This window comes from Hypomesus nipponensis, chromosome 15, assembly GCF_054491055.1.
Source record: "Hypomesus nipponensis isolate SF chromosome 15, ASM5449105v1, whole genome shotgun sequence".
Taxonomy (NCBI): domain Eukaryota; kingdom Metazoa; phylum Chordata; class Actinopteri; order Osmeriformes; family Osmeridae; genus Hypomesus; species Hypomesus nipponensis.
This window is the reverse complement of record NC_140375.1, coordinates 18478948-18499523: the sequence shown is the minus strand read 5'-3', so window position 1 is coordinate 18499523 and position 20576 is coordinate 18478948. Positions and strand designations below refer to the sequence as shown.

Genomic DNA, 20576 nt, shown 5'->3' with positions numbered 1-20576 from the left:
CCTTGGTTTCTGATCGCTCACTACTTAGTTACTGAATGAGAAACACATGACTTTGTCAACAAACTCAACAAAAACAATAGCAGACATAACAAGCATCAAATTTGGGGAAACCAGTGACCCTCATTACGGTACATTGTCAAGTCGTCTGTTGTTCAGTGTAAACTCTGGGGGAGATCACGCATATTAACAACAGCACGTGTCCAGTAAAGAAGCAACCAATCTGCTTCCTTTGGCGGTAATGAGATGCAGAAAGCACCAGTGGATCTATAAAACCTCTCAGGACTTTCCGTGTGTCATTTGGAGGTGAGGTGTGTGTGAGGCGTGTGTGAGGATGACTCTCCTCTTAGTGTGGTGTCTCCTGCCCCCCTGCCTGGTCTCCTTCCTCACCCAAACGTCTGCCTCTCCCCCGTTCCCCACGGCCTTTCCCCCTGCCTCAGCCCCAGCCTCCGTGTGCTCTCTGCAGAATGACTTTGCGCCAGGGTTTGTGGCCGAGGGAGACTATGTGATTGGAGGGATCTTTCCCCTGCACTACAACCAGGAGATGCCTGACATTAACTACACCTACAAACCTGCAGCCGTCAACTGTAACGGGTGAGTGGGGAGGCAGGGTGAGTCTGCAGCCTGGGCTCCCTGGCTGACTTTTTTTGTTCTTGTAATTTTTTTTACTACTGCCTCGTTAGGGATTTTAATATGTAATCCTCAACTTGTTCTGTGTGTGTGTGTGTCTGTATATGTGTGTGTGTGTGTCGGTATCTGTGTGTGTGTGCGTGCGCCTGCACATGAGTAGGTTTGACCCGAGAGCGTTCCGCTGGGCTCAGACCCTGAGGCTGGCCGTGGAGCAGATCAACCAGAACCAGGAGTTTCTGCCCAACCACACGCTGGGGTACAAGATCTTTGACTCGTGTGCCTATCCTCTGACAGGCCAGAGGGCTGCCCTGGCCGTGCTGAACAGCCCCAACCAGGCCCAGCCCTCCACCTGCTCTGGAGCCTCTCTCCTGGCCGTGGTGGGAGAGTCCGGCTCCGCTCAGTCCATCGTGGTGTCTGGAATCCTGGAGCCTTTCAGAATCCCCATGGTAGGGTTCTGGAAAGAAAGGTTCTAACGAAGGAGATCAAAAGGGGTTCTAACCTAAACTTCTCAAGACTGCTCTAACAAAAGGCGACTTCAGTTCTGTATTATTCTACGGACGATTTTCACAAAGGTGTTTTAACAAAACCTTTGTTAAGACAAAGGTTCAGGTCAAATTATGACTTTTTTTCTTTAACGCAGTAAGAAGGGGAGAATTGTCAAGATACATTTTGAATTATAAATAATTTGATAATTAAATGTAGCGATAGGAAAGAATGTGTTTCTGCCTCCTGACCTTTGTACCCTGTCTTGTGTGTGTGTGTGTGTGAGTGTGTGTGTGTGTGACAGTGTTGCTGGACCTGTAACTGTGGCGTCTCTCCTCAGATCAGCTACTTCTCATCGTGTGCATGCCTCAGCGACAGGAGGAAGTACCCCACGTTCTTCAGAGTCATCCCCAACGATGACTACCAGGTGAGGGGGGGCTACCAGGTGAGGGGGGGCTACCAGGTGAGGGGGGGCTTCATAACCTAGTCACTAGATGTCTCCAGAGAACCCAATATCAGTCAAATTTTGCTTATTTGTCATAAAGCTTATTGTTATTCTTGTTATTGTTCTTTGTGTTGTTTGTTTTATTATGATCTCCCTCGCGGAAGCTTAATGTGCTTCTGAGAGAACAGATTTGAATGATTCTTGTTGGCCTCAAACTGTCTTTGTGTCCTAGTTCCATATACAACGAATGGTCGGTCAACGCTTTACATCAAGGTTACATAACTACCATGTAACTGCATTGCAGCAGGGAGTCAGATGGCTGAGCGGTTAGGGAATCAAGTTATTACTCAGAAGGTTGCCGGTTTGATTCCCGGCTGTGCAAAATGACGTTGTGGGCAAGGCACTTCACCCTACTTGCCTCGGGGGGAATGTCCCTGTACTTACTGTAAGTCGCTCTAGATAAGAGCGTCTGCTAAATGACTAAATGTAGCAGTCACAACATTGTTGTTATGTCTATTGTTGCAATGCCCCTGTCTGCGTGTGTGTGCATGCGTGCAAATATGTGAGTGTCTCCAGGTGAAAGCCATGGCCCAGCTGCTGGTGCGTTTGGGGTGGAAGTGGGTGGGGGTGGTGCGGGGAGACCATGCATACGGACGCTTCGCCCTGCAGGGCCTTCTGAGGGAGCTGAGCGACACAGAGGTGTGCGTGGCCTACCAGGAGATGATCCCCCTGCTGTACGACAGAGACAAGGCCCTGGAGATCATGCAGGTAGACCCGCTCGCACACACCTGCTGGGAAGGACGGCTGGGGAGGAGCCCAGGGTACAGGGCCCTGGACTCCTGGGCAGGTTCCTGCTCCAAGATCAGTTGGATTCTATGATTGTTTGTATTTTTTTTCAGTTGCTGTTTGGTTGCTGCTACGTTATCCTCCCCTTCCTCCTCCCCAACCTCCCCATCTATCTCCCCACCTCTCCCTTCTTACCCCCTCTTCCTACTCTTCCTTCTCTCCTCCCCACCCACCCCCCTCCTCCCCCCCCCTCCTCCCCCCCTCCTCCCCCTTCTCCTCCCCCCCCCCCCAGGTCATGCGTACCTCCAGAGCCAGGGTGGTGGTGGTGTTCTCGGCAGAGGGGGAGATGACTCCCTTCCTCAGGGACTACATGGAGCAGAATATCACAGGGATCCAGTGGGTGGCCAGCGAGGCCTGGGTCACAGCCTCCGTCTTCACGGCCAGCGAGTACTACCCCTACCTGGGGGGCACCATAGGCTTCGGCATCCGGCAAGGCTCCATCCCCGGCCTGGAGGGCTACCTGCGGGAGGTGAACCCCCAGAGATACCCCTCCGACCCCCTGGTGACAGAGCTGTGGGAGGCTCTCTATGGCTGCACCCCCTCTTCCTCCTCCTCCTCGCTCCCCCTCTGCACAGGACAGGAAGCTCTCCTGGAGCAGCACTCTGCCTACATGAACACCTCCAGTCCCAGGGTGGCCTTTAACGTGTACAAGGCTGTGTACGCCATCGCCCACTCTCTCCACAACCTCCTCAGCTGCCAGCCTGGTGCAGGGCCCTTCCTCAACCAGTCATGTGCTCTCAGCAGCAACATTCACCCCTGGCAGGTATGCCTTTCCTTTCGCCCTGCACATGGACGTTGTTGTTGTTCAGCAGATGCTCACATCCATAGCGACGTACAAATAGTGCATGTAGGAAGTACAGCTGAAGATCAAGGATCAGATGTGATCAGAGTTCTAACAGTATTTCGGTGGTTAGAGTCGAGGAACAACATATTTACAAAGGCTGACGTCTGTTTGAACATGCATGCAATAGACATTTCACAGTAACAGAATACACTGTTATTTATTTGTCTTTTATTTATATTTTTCTTTAGCTCCAGCACTATCTCCAAGAAGTCGCCTTCTCCATTTCCAGCCAGCAGGTGAACTTTGACCTGAAAGGGGATTCCATTCCGTACTATGACATCATCAACTGGCAGAGGGGCAGCGACGGGAAGATCGAGTTCGTCAACGTCGGCCTGTTCGACGGAACAAAGGATTCTGGGGAGGAGCTGGTGATCCAGGAGGAGGCGATAATGTGGGCGGGGCATCAGAGCCAGGCAAGCTGCTGTCACTGTGTGTTTACCTTCATCAGATGCCAGCTGGCCAGGTTCTGTAGGGTCAGGTGGAGGTGAGTCAGGGGAATCAGGAAGAGAAGCTTCTTTTAGGGGTTGGCCTGATGGCTCAGAAACCTAACATGTCACTCATGATAGTAATTATTTGAGCCCGACCAATAACAGATTTTTATGAACGATATCGATACAAATATTTGCCGATATAAAAATTTGATATCCCGATATATCGGCCGATACATATAAAAAACAAACAAATAAAAAATCCAGAAATGCGTAACAAAACAAACAAATTTCCTTAACACTCTGCCCGACTCTGCCCACTCATAACATGGTTGAAGGGTGTTTCGTCCGTTTTCTTATTTTTTTATATTCATTTATATTTTATAAATGCCGATACCGATAGTTTGGAAAATGCCTAACATCGGCCGATAATATCGGCCCGCCGATAAATCGGTTGGGCTTTAGTAATTATGCTAGTGGAAGGATGGTAATAGCAATTATATATGTATATAGTAATACATAATAATATACATAACAATGAAGAAAGTAAATAATATAAAGAATAAATAATTATGATGTAATACTAATGATGGTAATTATGATTAATGATTAATTAAAGTCTTCATAATATACACAGTACTGAATAATTGTAATGAAAATATATTAATATATATAACCAGTGAGCTGCTCCCAGCCCTCCCCCATCCCACCACAGTAGCCCCCTCACTGTAGAAAGCTTCGAGTGGGTTTGTGACCTCTGTGTGGTATTCCTGAGTTTGTGTTGTGTTCAGGAGCTACTGTTGTGGTGTCCCTGTCACAGGCAGTGGTGTCTGTGTGCAGCTCCAGCTGTGCTCCAGGATCCAGGAAGGCTGTCCGTCATGGGGAGCCTCTGTGTTGCTTTGACTGTGTACCATGTGACAGCGGCAAGATCAGTAATCAGACAGGTGAATCAGCGACACAGAGGCCAGGACTGATAGCTACTGTACAGTTTAGAGATGAATCAAGTTTTCCCGAACTGATGAAATTATTGAAATTGTATTAGATTTCAGAAAGCAAATTATTAAATTCTCATTTTTCCTTTTTGTTTTCTCTTTCACTCTCTCGCTCTCCCTTTATCTCCAACTCTCCAGATTCTATAGAGTGCAGCGTTTGTCCTGAGGACTTCTGGTCGAACGACGATGGCACCAGGTGCATCCCCAAGACAGTGGAGTTCCTGTCCCACGACGCCATGGGCTTGTCCCTGACGGTGATCGCCGTAGTGGGAGCCTGTCTGACCATAGCTGTCCTGGGGGTCTTCCTCCACAACAGGAACACCCCCATTGTCCGCATCAACAACTCAGAGCTGAGTTTCTTCATCCTGATTTCCCTGACTCTCTGCTTCCTGTGTGCGCTGGTCTTTGTGGGGGAGCCCACTACCTGGTCCTGCATGCTGCGTCACACGGCCTTCAGCATCACCTTCTCCCTCTGCATCTCCTGCATCCTGGGCAAGACCCTCGTGGTCCTGGCTGCCTTCACCTCCACCAGGCCAGGGAACAACATCATGAGGTGGCTGGGGCCCAGGCAGCAGAGGGTCATCATCTTCAGCTGCACCCTGGTCCAGGTGATCATCTGTACAGCCTGGCTCACAGATGCCCCTCCCTTCCCCTCCAGGAACTCCCAGTACCAAAGCTCCAAGATCATTCTAGAATGCAGCGTGGGCTCCAGCCTGGCGTTCTGGTGCGTTCTGGGATACATCAGCCTCCTGGCCTGCCTGTGCTTCGTCTTGGCCTTCCTGGCCCGCAAGCTGCCCGGCAACTTCAACGAGGCCAAGTTCATCACCTTCAGCATGCTGATCTTCTGTGCCGTGTGGGTGTCGTTCATCCCGGCGTACGTCAGCTCTCCCGGGAAGTACGCAGACGCAGTGGAGACCTTTGCCATTCTAGCCTCCAGTTACGGCCTGCTCTTCTGCCTGTTTGCCCCTAAGTGTTTCATCATCCTCCTGAGGCCTGAGCAGAACACCAAACAGCATCTCATGGGGAAGAAATAAAACACACCTTTCCTGTTTAATACGTCAAAAAAAGGAAAACTATTTGAAGTTCTGATAATTTATTTTAAATGTATTAGTAAATGTTATTTAAGATGTAATCTTTAAATATGAAGTATATTTACTGGTTTTCATTATAAACTGCCACAAATAAATAAAATAAATCAGGGATTTTAGTGTTTCTTGTTTTGCATGTGTAACCAATGTGAATTGGTTTTACTCACTCCTCAGCTATAAATACAGTCCACGGTGATATGCTAGTTTTACGTCAGCATAGCAGTCTAGACGTCGTGCTTCTTAGTCAGAGGTCCCATGATTGGGCCAAAAAACTGTCTGTAATTCCCAGCTGCAGTACGAATTAACATCTCATCCCCCAGGCACAAGACAACAAAAATTACATCTAAATTACAGTGCAACAAATCACATCTGCAACATCAAACATAACGTCTTAAACCCATTGATTCCTACCTTACTCTTCTGCCTGAAAAATCAGTCAGACATGGTGTTGTACAGTCTGTTTTGATCCTCTGGGCGGCCCAGAAGGGCAGTGCCAGGTGGCAGGCAGGGTATATAGCCCTGTGGTGCTGAGCCAGGCTGACGTGTGAGAGCTGTCCTCCTCCACACAGCTCAGCATGAGAATCGTCTCCGTCTCTCTTCCCCTGGCACAGGGCCAAAGCCTGCTGATGATGGTGTTGGGAGGGCTGGTCGTAGACGGTTTCATGTATGGGGGGAAGGCTGAGGATGGGTTTGTGTCCGGGGCAGGGACAGGGACCGGGGCTGGGGCAGGAGTAGGAGTAGGAACCAGACCCATGGCTGTTTGGACAGGCGCTCGGGCAGGAGCTAGGGCTGGGGAAGGAACTGGGGTTGTGTCTGAGATGGGGTCTCTTGAATGTCGACTCCAGGGCAGCCCTCGTCTCCCAGCATTCTCTCAGGGTGGAGACTTCATCCTGGGGGGGGTGTTTTCTATCCACTACTACATGTACAGCAAGGAGGAGACCTACACTGTTCAGCCCCAGTCCTTGGAGTGCACAGGGAGGTCAGTTACATGATGAGAGACTGATGCAAGAACAAAGACTGTTTAGGGATCAAATGCTGTGTGTTTGTGCTGTATGTAAATGTATACAAATGGTACAATATTACATCCACATGCAGGCACTAACTGCACAGCAAATTTCTGTGTTCATTCAACAACAGGATTTGTTCATTTTTATATATGTCCACTATCAACTTGGGCACTCTGGTGTGAAATGAACACTTTTTAACACAAAAATGACTGTGTGGCCTACAGGTACGGTTGATAATCTAATGATGTGGCAGTTTATAACGTGATGCTGACTGAAGCGTCGAAACTAATATTTCGCTTCTGTGTTCAAAGTCTGGATTCTCGCGAACTGCGCTTCTCGCGTGCCATGGTTTTTGCCATCGAGGAGATCAATAACAGTACGGTGCTGCTACCCGGGGTGACGCTCGGTTACCGCATCCACGACTCCTGCGCCTCGGTCCCCATGGCTGTCAAGGTGGCGTTCCAGTTTGCAAACGGTTTGGACCCGGTGTTTAAGACCAACGAAAACTGCTCGCGCACAAGCACGGTAACAGCTATAGTCGGCGAATCTGGCTCAACTCCATCCATGAGCATGTCGCGCATCACCGGGCTCTTTAAAATCCCACAGGTAAACAAACTCAAACTAACTATATTTGAAGAACAGCAGCCCGAGACTCTATCCCTCCAGGCTATAACAAGCTTGTGCAGTGTGTAAAGTATGCTTGTGTAACATCATGAGTGTCTCTTGTCTGTTGCTAGGTAAGCCACTTTGCAACATGCGCCTGTCTGAGCGATAAGAAGCAGTATCCCGCGTTCTTCAGAACCATCCCTAGCGACCAGTTCCAGGCCGCCGCTCTGGCCCGCCTCGTAAAGTTCTACGGTTGGACATGGATCGGGGCGATCCGGTCAGACTCGGACTACGGTAATAGCGGCATGGGCGCTTTTCTCCGAGCGGCCAAAGAAGAGGGCATCTGCGTTGAATATTCTGTGGCCTTTTACCGAACACAGCCTATCAGCAAGCTGCGACAAGTGGCCAATGTTATCCGCAGGTTAGATCAATAACTGTGCTTGGCATGATTATACAAACTTCAACCCATCATCATTATCTTAACGTATAATCAGCCTCATACAACATTGTAGGCTATAAGTATCTATCCACATGACACCAACAAAACATACATTTTGAGTTAAATGATTTATTTTTAAATGTCCTATACCATATTAACATATCCATATGCTATCTCCCTCTAGTTCCACCGCCCGGGTTGTCGTGGCCTTCCTAGCCTCGGGAGACATGCGCATTCTGCTGGAGGAGCTGGAGCGCGAGCGCCCGCCTCCGCTCCAGTGGATCGGCAGCGAGTCGTGGGTCACAGACCCGGACATGCTGCGCTTCAGCGTATGCGCCGGCGCCGTTGGCTTTGCCATCCCGCGCTCCGTCATCCCTGGCCTGAGAGACTTCCTGCTGGATCTCTCTCCCGCTAAAGTGGCGGCCGTGCCGCTGCTCACCGAGTTCTGGGAGACTGCCTTCAACTGCCACCTGAGGGAGGGCGGTGAGAGCGAGCACCCGTGTATCTCAGGGACCGTGAGAATATGGAGGTTCTGATAGAAACTCCTCAACAATCTGTTTTTTGCTGTCCTCCTGTCTCATAATTAGAGGTCTCATACTCACATAGGATTTGGATTTTTTTTTTAAATGAAAACCAAGGCTTTAGATTGATAGAAAAATGCAGAGAGGCCCAAGAGTTTCAATGTACCTGTACTTGTTGAAACACATTTTTTTTAAACAGACAGGGATCATCAACACACAGTCTTTAACATCCTTTCTCAACCCTGGTCCTCAACCCTGTCCTGCATTTGCTATGTTTTCCTGCTCCAACACATGTGATTCAAATGAATGGGTCGTTACCAGGCTTCTGCTGAGCTAGATAACAGCCCATTCATTTTAATCAGGTGTGTTGGAAAAGGGAAACATCTAGAACATACAGGGCAAGGGGTCCCTGAGGACCAGGGTTTGAGAAAGACTTTAACAGAACCACTGTTCTGTGAGTGTCTAGTGTCGGGAGTGGGGGAGAAGGAGTGTGACGGTTCGGAGGACATAGCTCAGCTCCAGAGCCCGTACACAGATACGTCTCAGCTGCGTGTCACGAACATGGTGTACAAGGCGGTGTACGCCATCGCTCACGCCATCCACCGCCTCGTCTGCGAGGACCGCGCCAACGGCACCGCTCGATGTGACAAACATAGCTCTGTCCAGCCAGAGCAGGTAGTTTACTTTAACTTTATGACTATGACGCTATCTAAAACATTCATTCATTACATTGATTTAGGAGACTTGGATGTACCTGTTGTTGCCAGAAATTCAAAATTGTTTCAAATTGATTTGAATGACTTGATTTGATTTCCCCCCCTCTGTCTCATCCCAACCCACTCCGCTCTCATCTCTCTTTCCCTTTACTCCTCTCTCCCTGTACTTATCTCACTCCCTATTTTCTCTTTCTCTTTTCCTCTCCTCCTCCCTCTTTCTCTCTCTCCCTGTCCTCTTCCCCCTCTCCTTACAACCCCCTCTCCTCTTCTCCTCTCCCTTTCCTTCCTAACTCCCTCCTCCTCTCTCCCCTCCCCTCTATCACCCCCTCGTCTCGTCTCCCCTCTCCCCTCCTGTAGGTCTTAGAGAGTCTGAAGTCTATTAACTTCTCTCAGAATGGACACCCGGTTGTGTTTGATACCAACGGCGACCCTGTGGCCGTGTACGAGCTGGTGAACTGGCAGAGGGGTGAGAAGGGCCACATAGATTTTGTGACGGTGGGTCACTATGATGCCTCTGTACCTGCTGGCCAGGAGTTCAGCATGACCAAGGACATCCTCTGGGCTGACGGGGGCACCGAGGTATGCCAATGTGTTACACAGGTAGAGGTTATACAGGTAGAGGTTATACAGGTAGAGGTTATACAGGTAGAGGATACACAGGTAGAAGTTATACAGGTAGATGTTATACAGGTAGATGTTACACAGGTAGATGTTATACAGGTAGATGTTACACAGGTAGATGTTACACAGGTAGATGTTACACAGGTAGAGGTTATACAGGTAGATGTTACACAGGTAGAGGTCACACAGGTAGAGGATACACAGGTAGATGTTACACAGGTAGATGTTATACAGGTAGATGTTACACAGGTAGATGTTACACAGGTAGATGTTACACAGGTAGAGGTTATACAGGTAGATGTTACACAGGTAGAGGTTACACAGGTAGAGTTTACACAGGTAGAGGATACACAGGTAGATGTTACACAGGTAGATGTTACACAGGTAGAGGTTACACAGGTAGAGGATACACAGGTAGAAGTTATACAGGTTTATACATTTTAAACAGGGGGGAGTATACAGGTTAAGTTATACAGGTAGGAGCACACAAGTAGGGTTATACAGGGCAAAAACGAAAATGTTTTCATCTTGCTATTTTGTAATGTGGCTTTTCTGTGTGTGTCAGGTCCCTGTGTCTGTGTGCAGTGAGAGATGTCCCCCAGGAACTCGTAAGGCCGTGCAGAAAGGAAAGCCTGTGTGCTGCTACGACTGTCTCCCATGTGCAGAGGGAGAGATCAGCAACCACACAGGTGATACACACACTCAGGTCCACTTCTCTCTGAACTGGAGCAACACCAAACAGCTAACAGTGGAGACTTTAACCACACACAAGCAGAGTAGTGTATTTCTCCCTCGGGTTCCCTCACCTCTGCCTCACCATCCAGTAGTGATTGACGTTTTGATTCTAATCTTTTGATTCCATTCACCGATTTGCAGAGTTACGATGATTCATTTGTGAACAATTCATTCTAACATTGGATTATTTCGATTTGCGAATGGTTTATGGTGATTCTGTCATTCGTGAATGAATCGGTAGACTGAATGAACCTGAAGAACTCGCAGAAACAGTTTTGAACTGCTTCCTATTTTATTTTAGTTCCTTCAATTCGCTAAAAGCAAAAGCTTGGGTGGAGACAAATCTTTTTGGAGGAGTATTCAGTTTTGTTCACTTTAAAGATTTGTTGAAATAGAATGAATTGTACGCGAACAACCCATCCAACCAGAGCACAGTCTCCAGGTATGTTACAGATGTCCATGTGTGTCTGACTCTGTACCTCCAGATTCTTCCACTTGTTGGTCGTGTGCCAGCGAGTTCTGGCCCGGTCCTGGGAGAGATGTGTGTCTTCCCAAACCTGTGGAGTTTCTCTCCTTCCACGAGGTCCTGGGAGTCATCCTAGCCACCTGCTCGGTGGGAGGGGCCTGCCTTGCCATTGTCATGGCTACTGTGTTCTACCGTAACCGAGCAACGCCGATCGTCAGGGCCAACAACTCAGAGCTCAGCTTCCTGCTCCTCTTCTCCCTGACTCTGTGTTTCCTGTGTTCTCTCACCTTCATCGGCCGGCCCTCTGAGTGGTCCTGTATGCTGCGCCACACGGCGTTTGGGATCACCTTTGTCCTCTGCATCTCTTGTGTTCTGGGGAAGACTATAGTTGTGCTGATGGCCTTCAGGGCCACACTTCCAGGAAGTGATGTCATGAAATGGTTTGGGCCTCCACAGCAGAGGCTGACTGTTGTGTCTTTTACGTTTATCCAAGCACTGATATGTACTCTCTGGTTAGCTCTTAAACCCCCCTTCCCTATAAAAAATCTAACCACCTTTAAAGAGAAGATCATTCTGGAATGTGCCTTAGGTTCTGCTGTGGGCTTCTGGGCTGTGCTGGGGTATATAGGACTCCTGGCTCTCTTGTGCTTTGTCCTGGCTATTTTGGCTCGAAAGCTGCCTGATAACTTCAATGAAGCCAAGTTCATCACCTTCAGCATGTTGATATTCTGTGCTGTCTGGATCACCTTTATCCCAGCTTATGTCAGCTCTCCTGGGAAGTTCACAGTAGCTGTGGAGATCTTTGCCATCCTGGCCTCCAGTTTTGGTTTGATACTTTGCATATTTGCTCCTAAGTGCTTCATCATCATCTTCCAACCTGAGAAAAACACCAAAAAACACCTGATGGGGAAGGTCCCCTCTAAAGCTCTCTGAACGTGTGACGGCCTCGAAATATATTAACATATTTATGTGTCTCCTGAACTAAAAACAAATTAAGTTTGTGGAGACACAGATAGACAAAGCACACTTGTCCTCTAAACATATATTCTATAGTTGTAAATGTTGCATAGTATGTGATACAACTTTATCCTCTAACCATGTCTTGTGTGTTTCATTGCTAATTCAACATACAAACATTGAAGACATCTGAACATTTCTTCATTGCTTTTATTGATTTTACATAACATTCATTAGTATGAATGATTCACATGTTTCCTGGCTATACATGCTTCACTGTACTACTGGGACAGTAATAAACATTTCCATAGCCTTAGTTGTGGCACCCCGAGTGCAGTGTGTCAACAATAAATAAGTATTATGATTCATGGTTATTCGATTGATGTTCATGACATGTTACACTATTCATTTCTGTATGTGTCACAGTTAATCTACAGTTTAATAAGGATCAACCATGTCTTGGCTTCTAACAGACAACAGAAAACCACTTTGTTAATCTCAGTAGTGCATACTTCAGTACTCGAAATGTCGACTGACTGCAGATTAATAGGTCACAGGTTCAAATTCCACACTGCATACTGTATCCTTTTAATAAAAGCTGCATTATGAGTATTCACCTTGTGGTCTGCTCCTCTCTGTGTCACCCACCGGCTCTGGAGGGGATCCCTCACTGAACGGCCCTCCCAAGATTTCTTCCCTGTTTTCTCAGAGTTTTCCTGGGAGTTTTTCCATGTCTTGTTTGAGGGTTCAGCTTGGTATAGAGACAGTGTTTCGGGGTGTAAGCAAAGCCCTCTGTGGCACTGCTTGTCAAAAGGCTAACAAGTAGAACGTGATTTAATTTGAAAAGCTTCTGCCAAATGAAAACATTATCATTGTTCATCATCTCACTGGTTTCCCTGTCATGGCCTTCTTGGTGTTCCTCTCAGGCCTCAGCAGGATGATGTAACACTTTGGAGCGAAGATACACAGGAGGAGTCCGAAGCTGGATGCCAGGATGGCGAAGATCTCCACGGCAACCGTGAACTTCCCCGGAGAGCTGACGTGAGCTGGGATGAACGCTACCCATACGGTGCAGAAGATCAGCATGCTGAAGGTGATGAGCTTGGCCTCGTTGAAGTTGTCTGGGAGTTTCCTGGCTAGGAAGGCCAGGAGGAGGCAGAGGGAGGCCAGCAGGCCGATGTACCCCAGGACCAGGTAAAATCCTGGGGGCCAAGACTCCTTGCACTCCACCACCACCTGGGGATTAACAGTTCACATTTGAGTCACTCAAAAGATTTTTGTCCAGAACATGTAGAAGGATATTTCAGATGACCGATAAGAGGGCTTCACCTTCCCTGTGGCTCCCAGGTAGAAGGGGTTCCTGAAGGGATAGGGTGGAGCCAAGGCCAACCAGCCAGCACAGAGACACACCTGGACAAGAGTCACCAACAGGCCCACAACCAGAGCGTTTAGACGGAGCTGTGGTTAGCAGGGCAATATTTAAACACACAACTATGTGAGGTTTTGTTTTTTTACCGAGGTCCGAATCTCATGTACCTTATGTGATCATTAATGACCATTGTTGGGTGTAACGCGTTACAGTAGTCAGACTACTTTTCTAGGTAACGAGTAACTAAACACGTTACTTATTTAATTGAATGAATCCGTTACTAGTTCCTTGTTCAAAAAAGTAACGCATTACTCAAGTTAGTCTTTTGATCGCAAGCCCTCAGCTGCAGCATGTAGCTAAAAGTCTATGAAAGTTGACGATACTTTTCGCTAACCTAGGTACCTACGAAAATGCTAGACAAATGGGTTCCCCTTCGTTCATTTGGTGAGCAGTCTCACGAGTCCAACTTACCCGGCGTCATGGAGCCGACCAGCTAAATAGTCATTTAAGACTTACTGACACATTAAATAATGTATTTGAACTCAAGCTTGTGTGATGCATCGCTGTATCGTTACAGCGGTTTTAGGATTATATTACAGTAAGTAAAGTCTGGTTCAGCATTTAAGTGAATACACAATTTTTCTACCATATACCTAGCTATAGCTTAGCTTCGTTTTGCTCCTAGATTCATACCTAGCCCCGGTAAATTGTAGAGCTAGCTAACTACTTCAGCCTGGCATTTTACAAAATGATTTATTAATTTAAAAGTTTCTTGTTTCCGTATTGCTATATAATGAGGATTGATCATGTTATATGCGAGTGACACTGACTATTCAGTAAAATTTGTGCTATTGCTGAGGTCAACCCATTAAATGTGCCTTCTGCAAAAGTAACTTAACGCCTTACTCTCTACAGGAAGTAACTAGCGTTAAGTAACGTAACGAGTTACTTTACAATAAATGTAACTAGTAACTGTAATTAGTTACTTTAAAAAGTAACGTTACCCAACTCTGTTAATGACCCTGATCATTATCATTAATGCTGTGTACACACCAAACGCAAAGTGAATTATTAACGCGAATGAAGCAAATTTTCGATTTGCTTCATTTGTGTTTTTTTGCACAAATTGGCGGGAGCCGACCGTTATATTTTTGTCTCAACCCCCAAAAAATACAAAGTAGCGTCAGTGACATCTCAATATTGATAAACTTTCGTGATACATTACATTTAGTCATTACTTCAGACGTTCTTATCCAGAGCGATACAGCGTGACACACGAATGTTTTGCTTGATCCATATGAAATATCCTATTCCATATTAATATTAAACATTTTAAACTCAAGCGAAAGACACGAAAAGATGCAAATAGTGCAAATTTGCGTAATTCGCGTCAATCTCGCCACACAGGAAATTTCCTTTGCGTTCGGTGTGAACACATTATAAGAGTTTGTAGTGTCATAATTCATAAGGCCTGTGTCATCCATAACAATATATTCATTCAGAACAGGGGGGATTTTAACCTGTGATCTCCTCCTTTACCCCTGATACCACAGTAATATCCTCCCCGTTTACAGTAATGGTGTAACTCCAGTGTGTACTTACCTGCGGAATCGTGGTGCCAAAGATGAGCGCCCTCTGCTGGACAGGACCAAACAGCTTCAGCGCCCTGGACCCAGGTGTCGTGGCCCGGAAGGCCAGCAGGACCACAATGGTCTTGACGAGCAGGCAGGAGAGACAGAGGACGAAGCTGATCCCAAACACAGCCTGACGGAACCGACACGCCCACTCCGAGGGCCGGCCAATGAACACCAGCGAGCACAGGAAGCACAGCTTGAGTGACAGCAGAAGCAGGAAGCTCAGCTCTGAGTTGTTGGCCCGGACAATGGGCGTGGCCCGGTGACGGTGAAACACGGCGGTGATGGCGGTTGTCGTGGCGATGCCCAGGAAGGTGAGGGCGACGAGGATGGCGCCCATGGTGTTGGAGAAGGACAGGAAGTCGTCCACTCCGGCTACGCAGGACTTCCTGTCTCTGTCTGACCAGTGGTACTCCGGACACTGGATGCACTCTGTGGAACCTGTCAGAACATGACAACATGACAACATGACAACACAGAAATCACACATCTCCAACAAAAGGCCTAAATGCACACATACATTCTCACAAATTCAATCTAATCTAATATAAATGATAATCGAATCTAATCTAATCTAACCAAATCTAGTCTAATCTTGTCTAGTCTAGTGTAATGTTGTCTAGTCTAGTGTAATGTTGTTTAGTCTAGTGTAATGTTGTCTAGTCTAGTGTAATGTTGTCTCGTCTAGTGTAATGTTGTCTAGTCTAGTGTAATGTTGTCTAGTCTAGTGTAATCTTGTCTAGTCTAGTGTAATGTTGTCTAGTCTAGTCTAATCTTGTCTAGTCTAGTGTAATGTTGTCTAGTCTAGTGTAATTTTGTCTAGTCTAGTGTAATGTTGTTTAGTCTAGTGTAATGTTGTCTAGTCTAGTGTAATGTTGTCTAGTCTAGTCTAATCTTGTCTAGTCTAGTGTAATGTTGTCTAGTCTAGTGTAATGTTGTCTAGTCTAGTGTAATGTTGTCTAGTCTAGTGTAATGTTGTCTGGTCTAGTGTAATGTTGTCTAGTCTAGTGTAATGTTGTCTAGTGTGTTTGAGTAGTGAAGCTCTGCAGGAGGATTCTACCGGTCTGGTTGCTGATCTGCCCGTCAGCACAGGGAAGGCAGTCGAAGCAGCAGCGTGGTTTTCCTGGTTGTGTGGCCTGTCTGGTGCCCGGGGGGCAGGGAGGGGTGCACACAGACTCAGGCACCTGGACACCAGGCACACAGGGGAGTCAGGACTACGCTTTTATGATTGGAGGTTTTTTATCAGACGCTTTTTACCAATGTGAAGTACAGAGGGTGGTTTGAGCCAGTAATCTACTGTGATCTGCAGTCAAATGCTCGAAATACTGGAAACATAACATATTCAATAAATCAATATATATTTTAAATCAGACACCACCTTGTTTTGGCCTCCTGTCCACACGATGGCGCTCTCCTTTATCAGCAGTTGTTGTCCCTCAGGGGCGGAGCCATCGTATGACCCTACCTTTCGAAACCTTCATACAAGGCCAATAACATTTTAACATAACCACAAACGTCAAAACAAACATCATATAATGCCCCTCTACTAGCCCATAGAAATAATTCTCGTAATTCATATAATCATTTTTACTAGTAAGTAAGTAACATAGACATGGGATTTAAACCTGGGACCTCTTGACCTCCACTGACCTAGGCCCCTACCCTTTAATAGATGATGCATAAGAGCATGTCTTATAATATATTTATAAATATTATAATGATGCAAACCTGATACCTCCACCCCCATCCTTCTGCCAGTTGATGATGTCATAAAGAGGAACAGGTTCTCCATTAGCATCAAACTGCACCTTCTCGCCAAACTGGTTGGTGAAATTCACCCGCTTGAGGTGGTGTAGCAGCTGGAGGCGGGAGAGAGAAAGTAGCACCCTGTCCTGAGTGTTTATTTACAGGGGGGAATTTTAACCTTCAATCTCTTGATCTGCAGCCAAATGCTGTACTTCTGAACAATACTTTTACTCAAATAAACTCTTAATTTTTTGTATATCCTTACTGTAGGTCAACATGCCGAGACTCACACACACACACACACACACACACAGACACACACACAGACACACACACACACACATACACACACAGACACAGACACACACAGACACACACACAGACACACACACACAGACACACACACACACACAGACACACACACACATACACACACACACACACACAGACACACACAGACACACACACAGACACACACACACAGACACACACACAGACACACACACACATACACACACACACACAGACACACAGACAGAGTGTGTGTACCTGTGTGGGTGTGAAGGCTGTGCTGGTGAGGTTACAGCTTCCTGGGCCTTGGCCTGGGGATCCACACTGAAACATGTCATGCAGGGCGTGGGCGATGGCGTACACTGCCTTGTACACGTTATAGGACACCCTCACTTGGGACACCTCTGTATAACTGGTGTTGGTGTCCCTCAAGTCTTCCAGACCGGTGCACGCCCCCACGTCTCTCAGAGAGGTCGAGCCTCGCTCCCCTCCGAACGGCAGCCTGCATCCAAACAGCTCCTCCCACAGCATGTTGGTGAACTCTGACCCCGGGGCAGCCGAGGGGCGGACCCGGACCAGGAAGTCCCTCAGGTCGGGGATGTGGACCCCGGGGAAGGAGAAGCCCAGTGTCCCTTCCAGGAGGGAGTGGAAGGGAGCGGAGGACAAGACGGAGGCCGTGACCCAGGCCTCGCTGGCCACCCACTGGATCCCTGACACGTTTCTGCTGGCCAGCTGAGGAGGGGACAGTCAGAGGAGGGAATAACCTGACCAAGAGGTCGTTTTTGAAGGAGAGAGACACAGATAAGGAGAGAAAACCAGAGAAGGAGAGAGAGACCCAGAGAAGGATGATGTCCCACCTCCAAGAGGAACCCCAGCAGCTGTCCCTCGGTGGCGAACACCACCACCACCCTGGCTGTGGAGATCACCAGGGCGTCGGCCAGGGCCCCCAGCTGGGCCGGGGAGGGGGAACTGGGGAGGGTGAGGTGGAACGCGGGGCAGCCTCCCTGCTCCTCCAGCTGCTTGGAGAACGCCTGGATGCCGTAACGGCTGTAGTCATCCTGGTACACACACACACACACACACACACACATGCAAGCATGCACAGATGCACATCCACATGCACACACACACACATAAACACAGAACTTAATTTAATATACAAACAGCATGTAAAAACTGTAGGCATACTCTTTTTTTAACACAAATACTACTTGTGTTTTACGTTATTATTATTCTTATTATTATTCTTATTATTATTCTGACCTCAACCATGTTAGTGCCATACCTCGGTGCCCACAGTGCCCACCCAGCTCCAGCCCAAGTGTTTGACCAGCTGGACCAGCGCCCGCACCTGGAACAGGTCGCTGGGCGCCGTGCGCAGGAAGGAGGGGTAGACACGCTTGTCCGTCAGACAGGTACAGGTGGCAAAGTAACTCACCTGGAGACAGAAAAGGACTCAGTAACACACCTGGATACAGAAAAGGAATCAGTAACACACTTGGCGGACAGGCCACGGTGAGAACACGGCATTTTATGTATTTAGCAGACGCTTTTATGCAAAGTAACCTAATCTAATACGGCATAAAATATCATCCCTTCTCCCCTCTCCTCTACCGCATTGTCCCCTCTCCCTCTCCTCACCAGAGGGATGTTGAAGGGGCCCAGGGTGTGAGCCAAGGCTCCAGTAGGAGAGGAGGAGGCCAGGCCAATCACGGCAGGGACAGGGGCTCCAGCCAGGCACCGTGGCCCCTCCACACCCTCCTCCACACCCTCCGCTCCCTGTGAGGAGATCAGAGCGAGTGCTCCAAGCAGGCTGGTGCGGACGTCGTCACAGCTGTCCAGGATCCTGTAGCCGAGCTTCACACCCGGCAGCAGCGTGGCGTCGCGGTTCACCTCCTCGACCGCGAACACCATGGTCATCAGCCAGCGGAATGCCCGGTAGTCGAACCTGGAGAGGAGGAGAGAGGAGGAAGGAGAGGAGGAGAGAGGAGGAGAGAGGAGGAAGGAGAGGAGGAGAGAGGAGGAGAGAGGAGGAAGGAGAGGAGGAGAGAGGAGGAGAGAGGAGGAAGGAGAGGAGGAGAGAGGAGGAGAGAGGAGGAAGGAGAGGAGGAGAGAGGAGGAGAGAGGAGGAAGGAGAGGAGGAGAGAGGAGGAGAGAGGAGGAAGGAGATGTGTGTGTTTAGAAGAGCTGGGCGTGTGTTGGGGGACAGTCCGGAGCAGGTTGGCCATCTCCACTCACCCGTAGCAGGCAGCTCTCAGCGGCTGACTCCCGTAGCTGTGCTCCCACTCTGGGGCCAGGTAGTGGATGGGAAACAGCCCTCCGATCACCACATCCCCCTGGGCCTGCATCACCGGAGGGCTCTGGCTCACCAGGCTAACACAGCCTGTGCCGTTCCACCCAGTGACACTCACCCTGGACCAAGAGCCAGAGCCAGAGGTAGACCCAGTCCCAGCCCTTACCGCAGCCCCAGCCTCCTCCATCAGCTCCTTGGGGTGGCCCTCCCCCAGACCCAGGCACAGAGGTCCAGACAGCAAACAGATCAGCACCCAGAACACGCCCTCAGGTAACGGCACCATGAACCCTGCCCAGGGGCTGGTGGTGGAGACGCAGCAAGCGATGGAGCAGGCAATGGACCCAGAAGAGATGTCATCCAGAGCCCATCAACAGACAGGGCACGGCTGTGACAGGACGTCTGGCTGGAGGTCAGCACAGCAACCTCAGTCTGAAGACGACAGAGCTGCTCAGAGTCACAGCATCCACCAGGAACCGATGTGTTCATAGAGAAAGGAGCTCTCACAGAAGTACAGCTGGATGACCCGCCTTTATAAACATGGCACACGCTCTCGTCATCAGAGATGTGCTGTGATTGACAGTTGGTTAGATCAATCCAGGGAGCAGGTATACATTTGGGGCAGAGCATGAGTCTGATCAATCAGAACACTGCAACACAGAGTCAACGCCCAGGTTTTTTTTTTACATTTTATGCTTTTAAACTGTTGCGTTATATAAGTACTTCACTAATAAAAACTGCTCTTTTGAATTTGCCAGTGGTGTGCTCTGCCGGCAACACACAGTCTCAACAAATAAATTGTAAAATTGTTGGATTAGAAAGTATTGGTATTGGGGGCGAAAACAGTTACAGTAACAGACTTTAAACTTAGATTATGAAAATACACATATCCTCTTTCTTCCAAATATGAATGTTAGCTGTGTTGGTGATTAAGCTGTGTTTAACAGCGTGGCACTGTCTGAGAGACAGCCAGGAATGGTTGTCTGTCTGAGAGCGAGGGGAGAGGAGAGGAGGGGAGGAGGGGAGGGGAGGGGAGGGGAGGGGAGGGGAGGGGAGGGGAGGGGAGGGGAGGGGAGGGGAGGGGAGGGGAGGGGAGGAGGGGAGGGGAGGGGAGGGGAAAGGACGGGAGGAGGGGAGGGGAGGGGAGGGGAGGGGAGGGGAGGGGAGGGGAGGGGAGGGGAGGGGAGGGGAGGGGAGGGGAGGGGAGGGGAGGGGAGGGGAGGGGAAAGGACGGGAGGAGAGGAGGGGAGGAGGGGAGAGGAAAGTCTGGGAGGAGAGGAGGGGAAAGGATGGGAGGAGAGGAGGGGAGAGTAGAGTAGACGAGGGGAGGGGGAGGATGGGAGAGGAGGGGAAAGGATGGGAGGAGAGGAGGGAAGGAGAGGAGGGGAGAGGAAGGTAGGGGAGGGGAGAAGGGAGGTGAGGTGA

The 20576-nt window shown here is 48.7% G+C and overlaps 3 protein-coding genes across 7 annotated transcripts; 2 read left to right on the top strand and 1 right to left on the bottom strand.

The window, feature by feature from the left end:
* Nucleotides 1–99: 99 nt before the first annotated feature.
* olfcv3 (olfactory receptor C family, v3) lies at nt 100–5836 on the top strand. The gene is made up of 8 exons (XM_084674139.1): nt 100–591; nt 788–1073; nt 1451–1537; nt 2132–2323; nt 2634–3164; nt 3434–3658; nt 4494–4617; nt 4804–5836. Exons 1-8 carry the CDS (start codon nt 332–334, stop codon nt 5697–5699), a joined length of 2601 nt encoding a protein of 866 aa, XP_084530265.1. The 5' UTR covers nt 100–331; the 3' UTR covers nt 5700–5836.
* A 1242-nt stretch (nt 5837–7078) lies between these two features.
* On the top strand, nt 7079–11797 carry LOC146257937 (extracellular calcium-sensing receptor-like). 5 transcript variants are annotated; one of them, XM_084674123.1, is made up of 7 exons: nt 7079–7366; nt 7498–7787; nt 7990–8288; nt 8802–9004; nt 9400–9621; nt 10229–10352; nt 10884–11797. In XM_084674123.1, the coding sequence occupies exons 1-7, from the start codon at nt 7106–7108 to the stop codon at nt 11795–11797; spliced, it is 2313 nt and encodes a 770-aa protein (XP_084530249.1). In that variant the 5' UTR covers nt 7079–7105. The 5 variants fall into 5 exon arrangements, with proteins under 5 accessions (XP_084530249.1, XP_084530247.1, XP_084530246.1 ...); XM_084674121.1 differs by having other exon boundaries at nt 7091–7366; nt 8802–9001; XM_084674120.1 differs by having other exon boundaries at nt 7091–7366; nt 8793–9001.
* A 693-nt stretch (nt 11798–12490) lies between these two features.
* On the bottom strand, nt 12491–18790 carry olfcu1 (olfactory receptor C family, u1). Its single transcript, XM_084674127.1, has 10 exons — nt 18503–18790; nt 18147–18299; nt 17719–17919; nt 17120–17593; nt 16553–16683; nt 16203–16299; nt 15885–16008; nt 14793–15265; nt 13151–13231; nt 12491–13057 (listed from the first exon to the last, which is right to left on the bottom strand). Exons 1-10 carry the CDS (start codon nt 18779–18781, stop codon nt 12701–12703), a joined length of 2370 nt encoding a protein of 789 aa, XP_084530253.1. The 5' UTR covers nt 18782–18790; the 3' UTR covers nt 12491–12700.
* Between the last annotated feature and the right edge of the window lie 1786 nt (nt 18791–20576).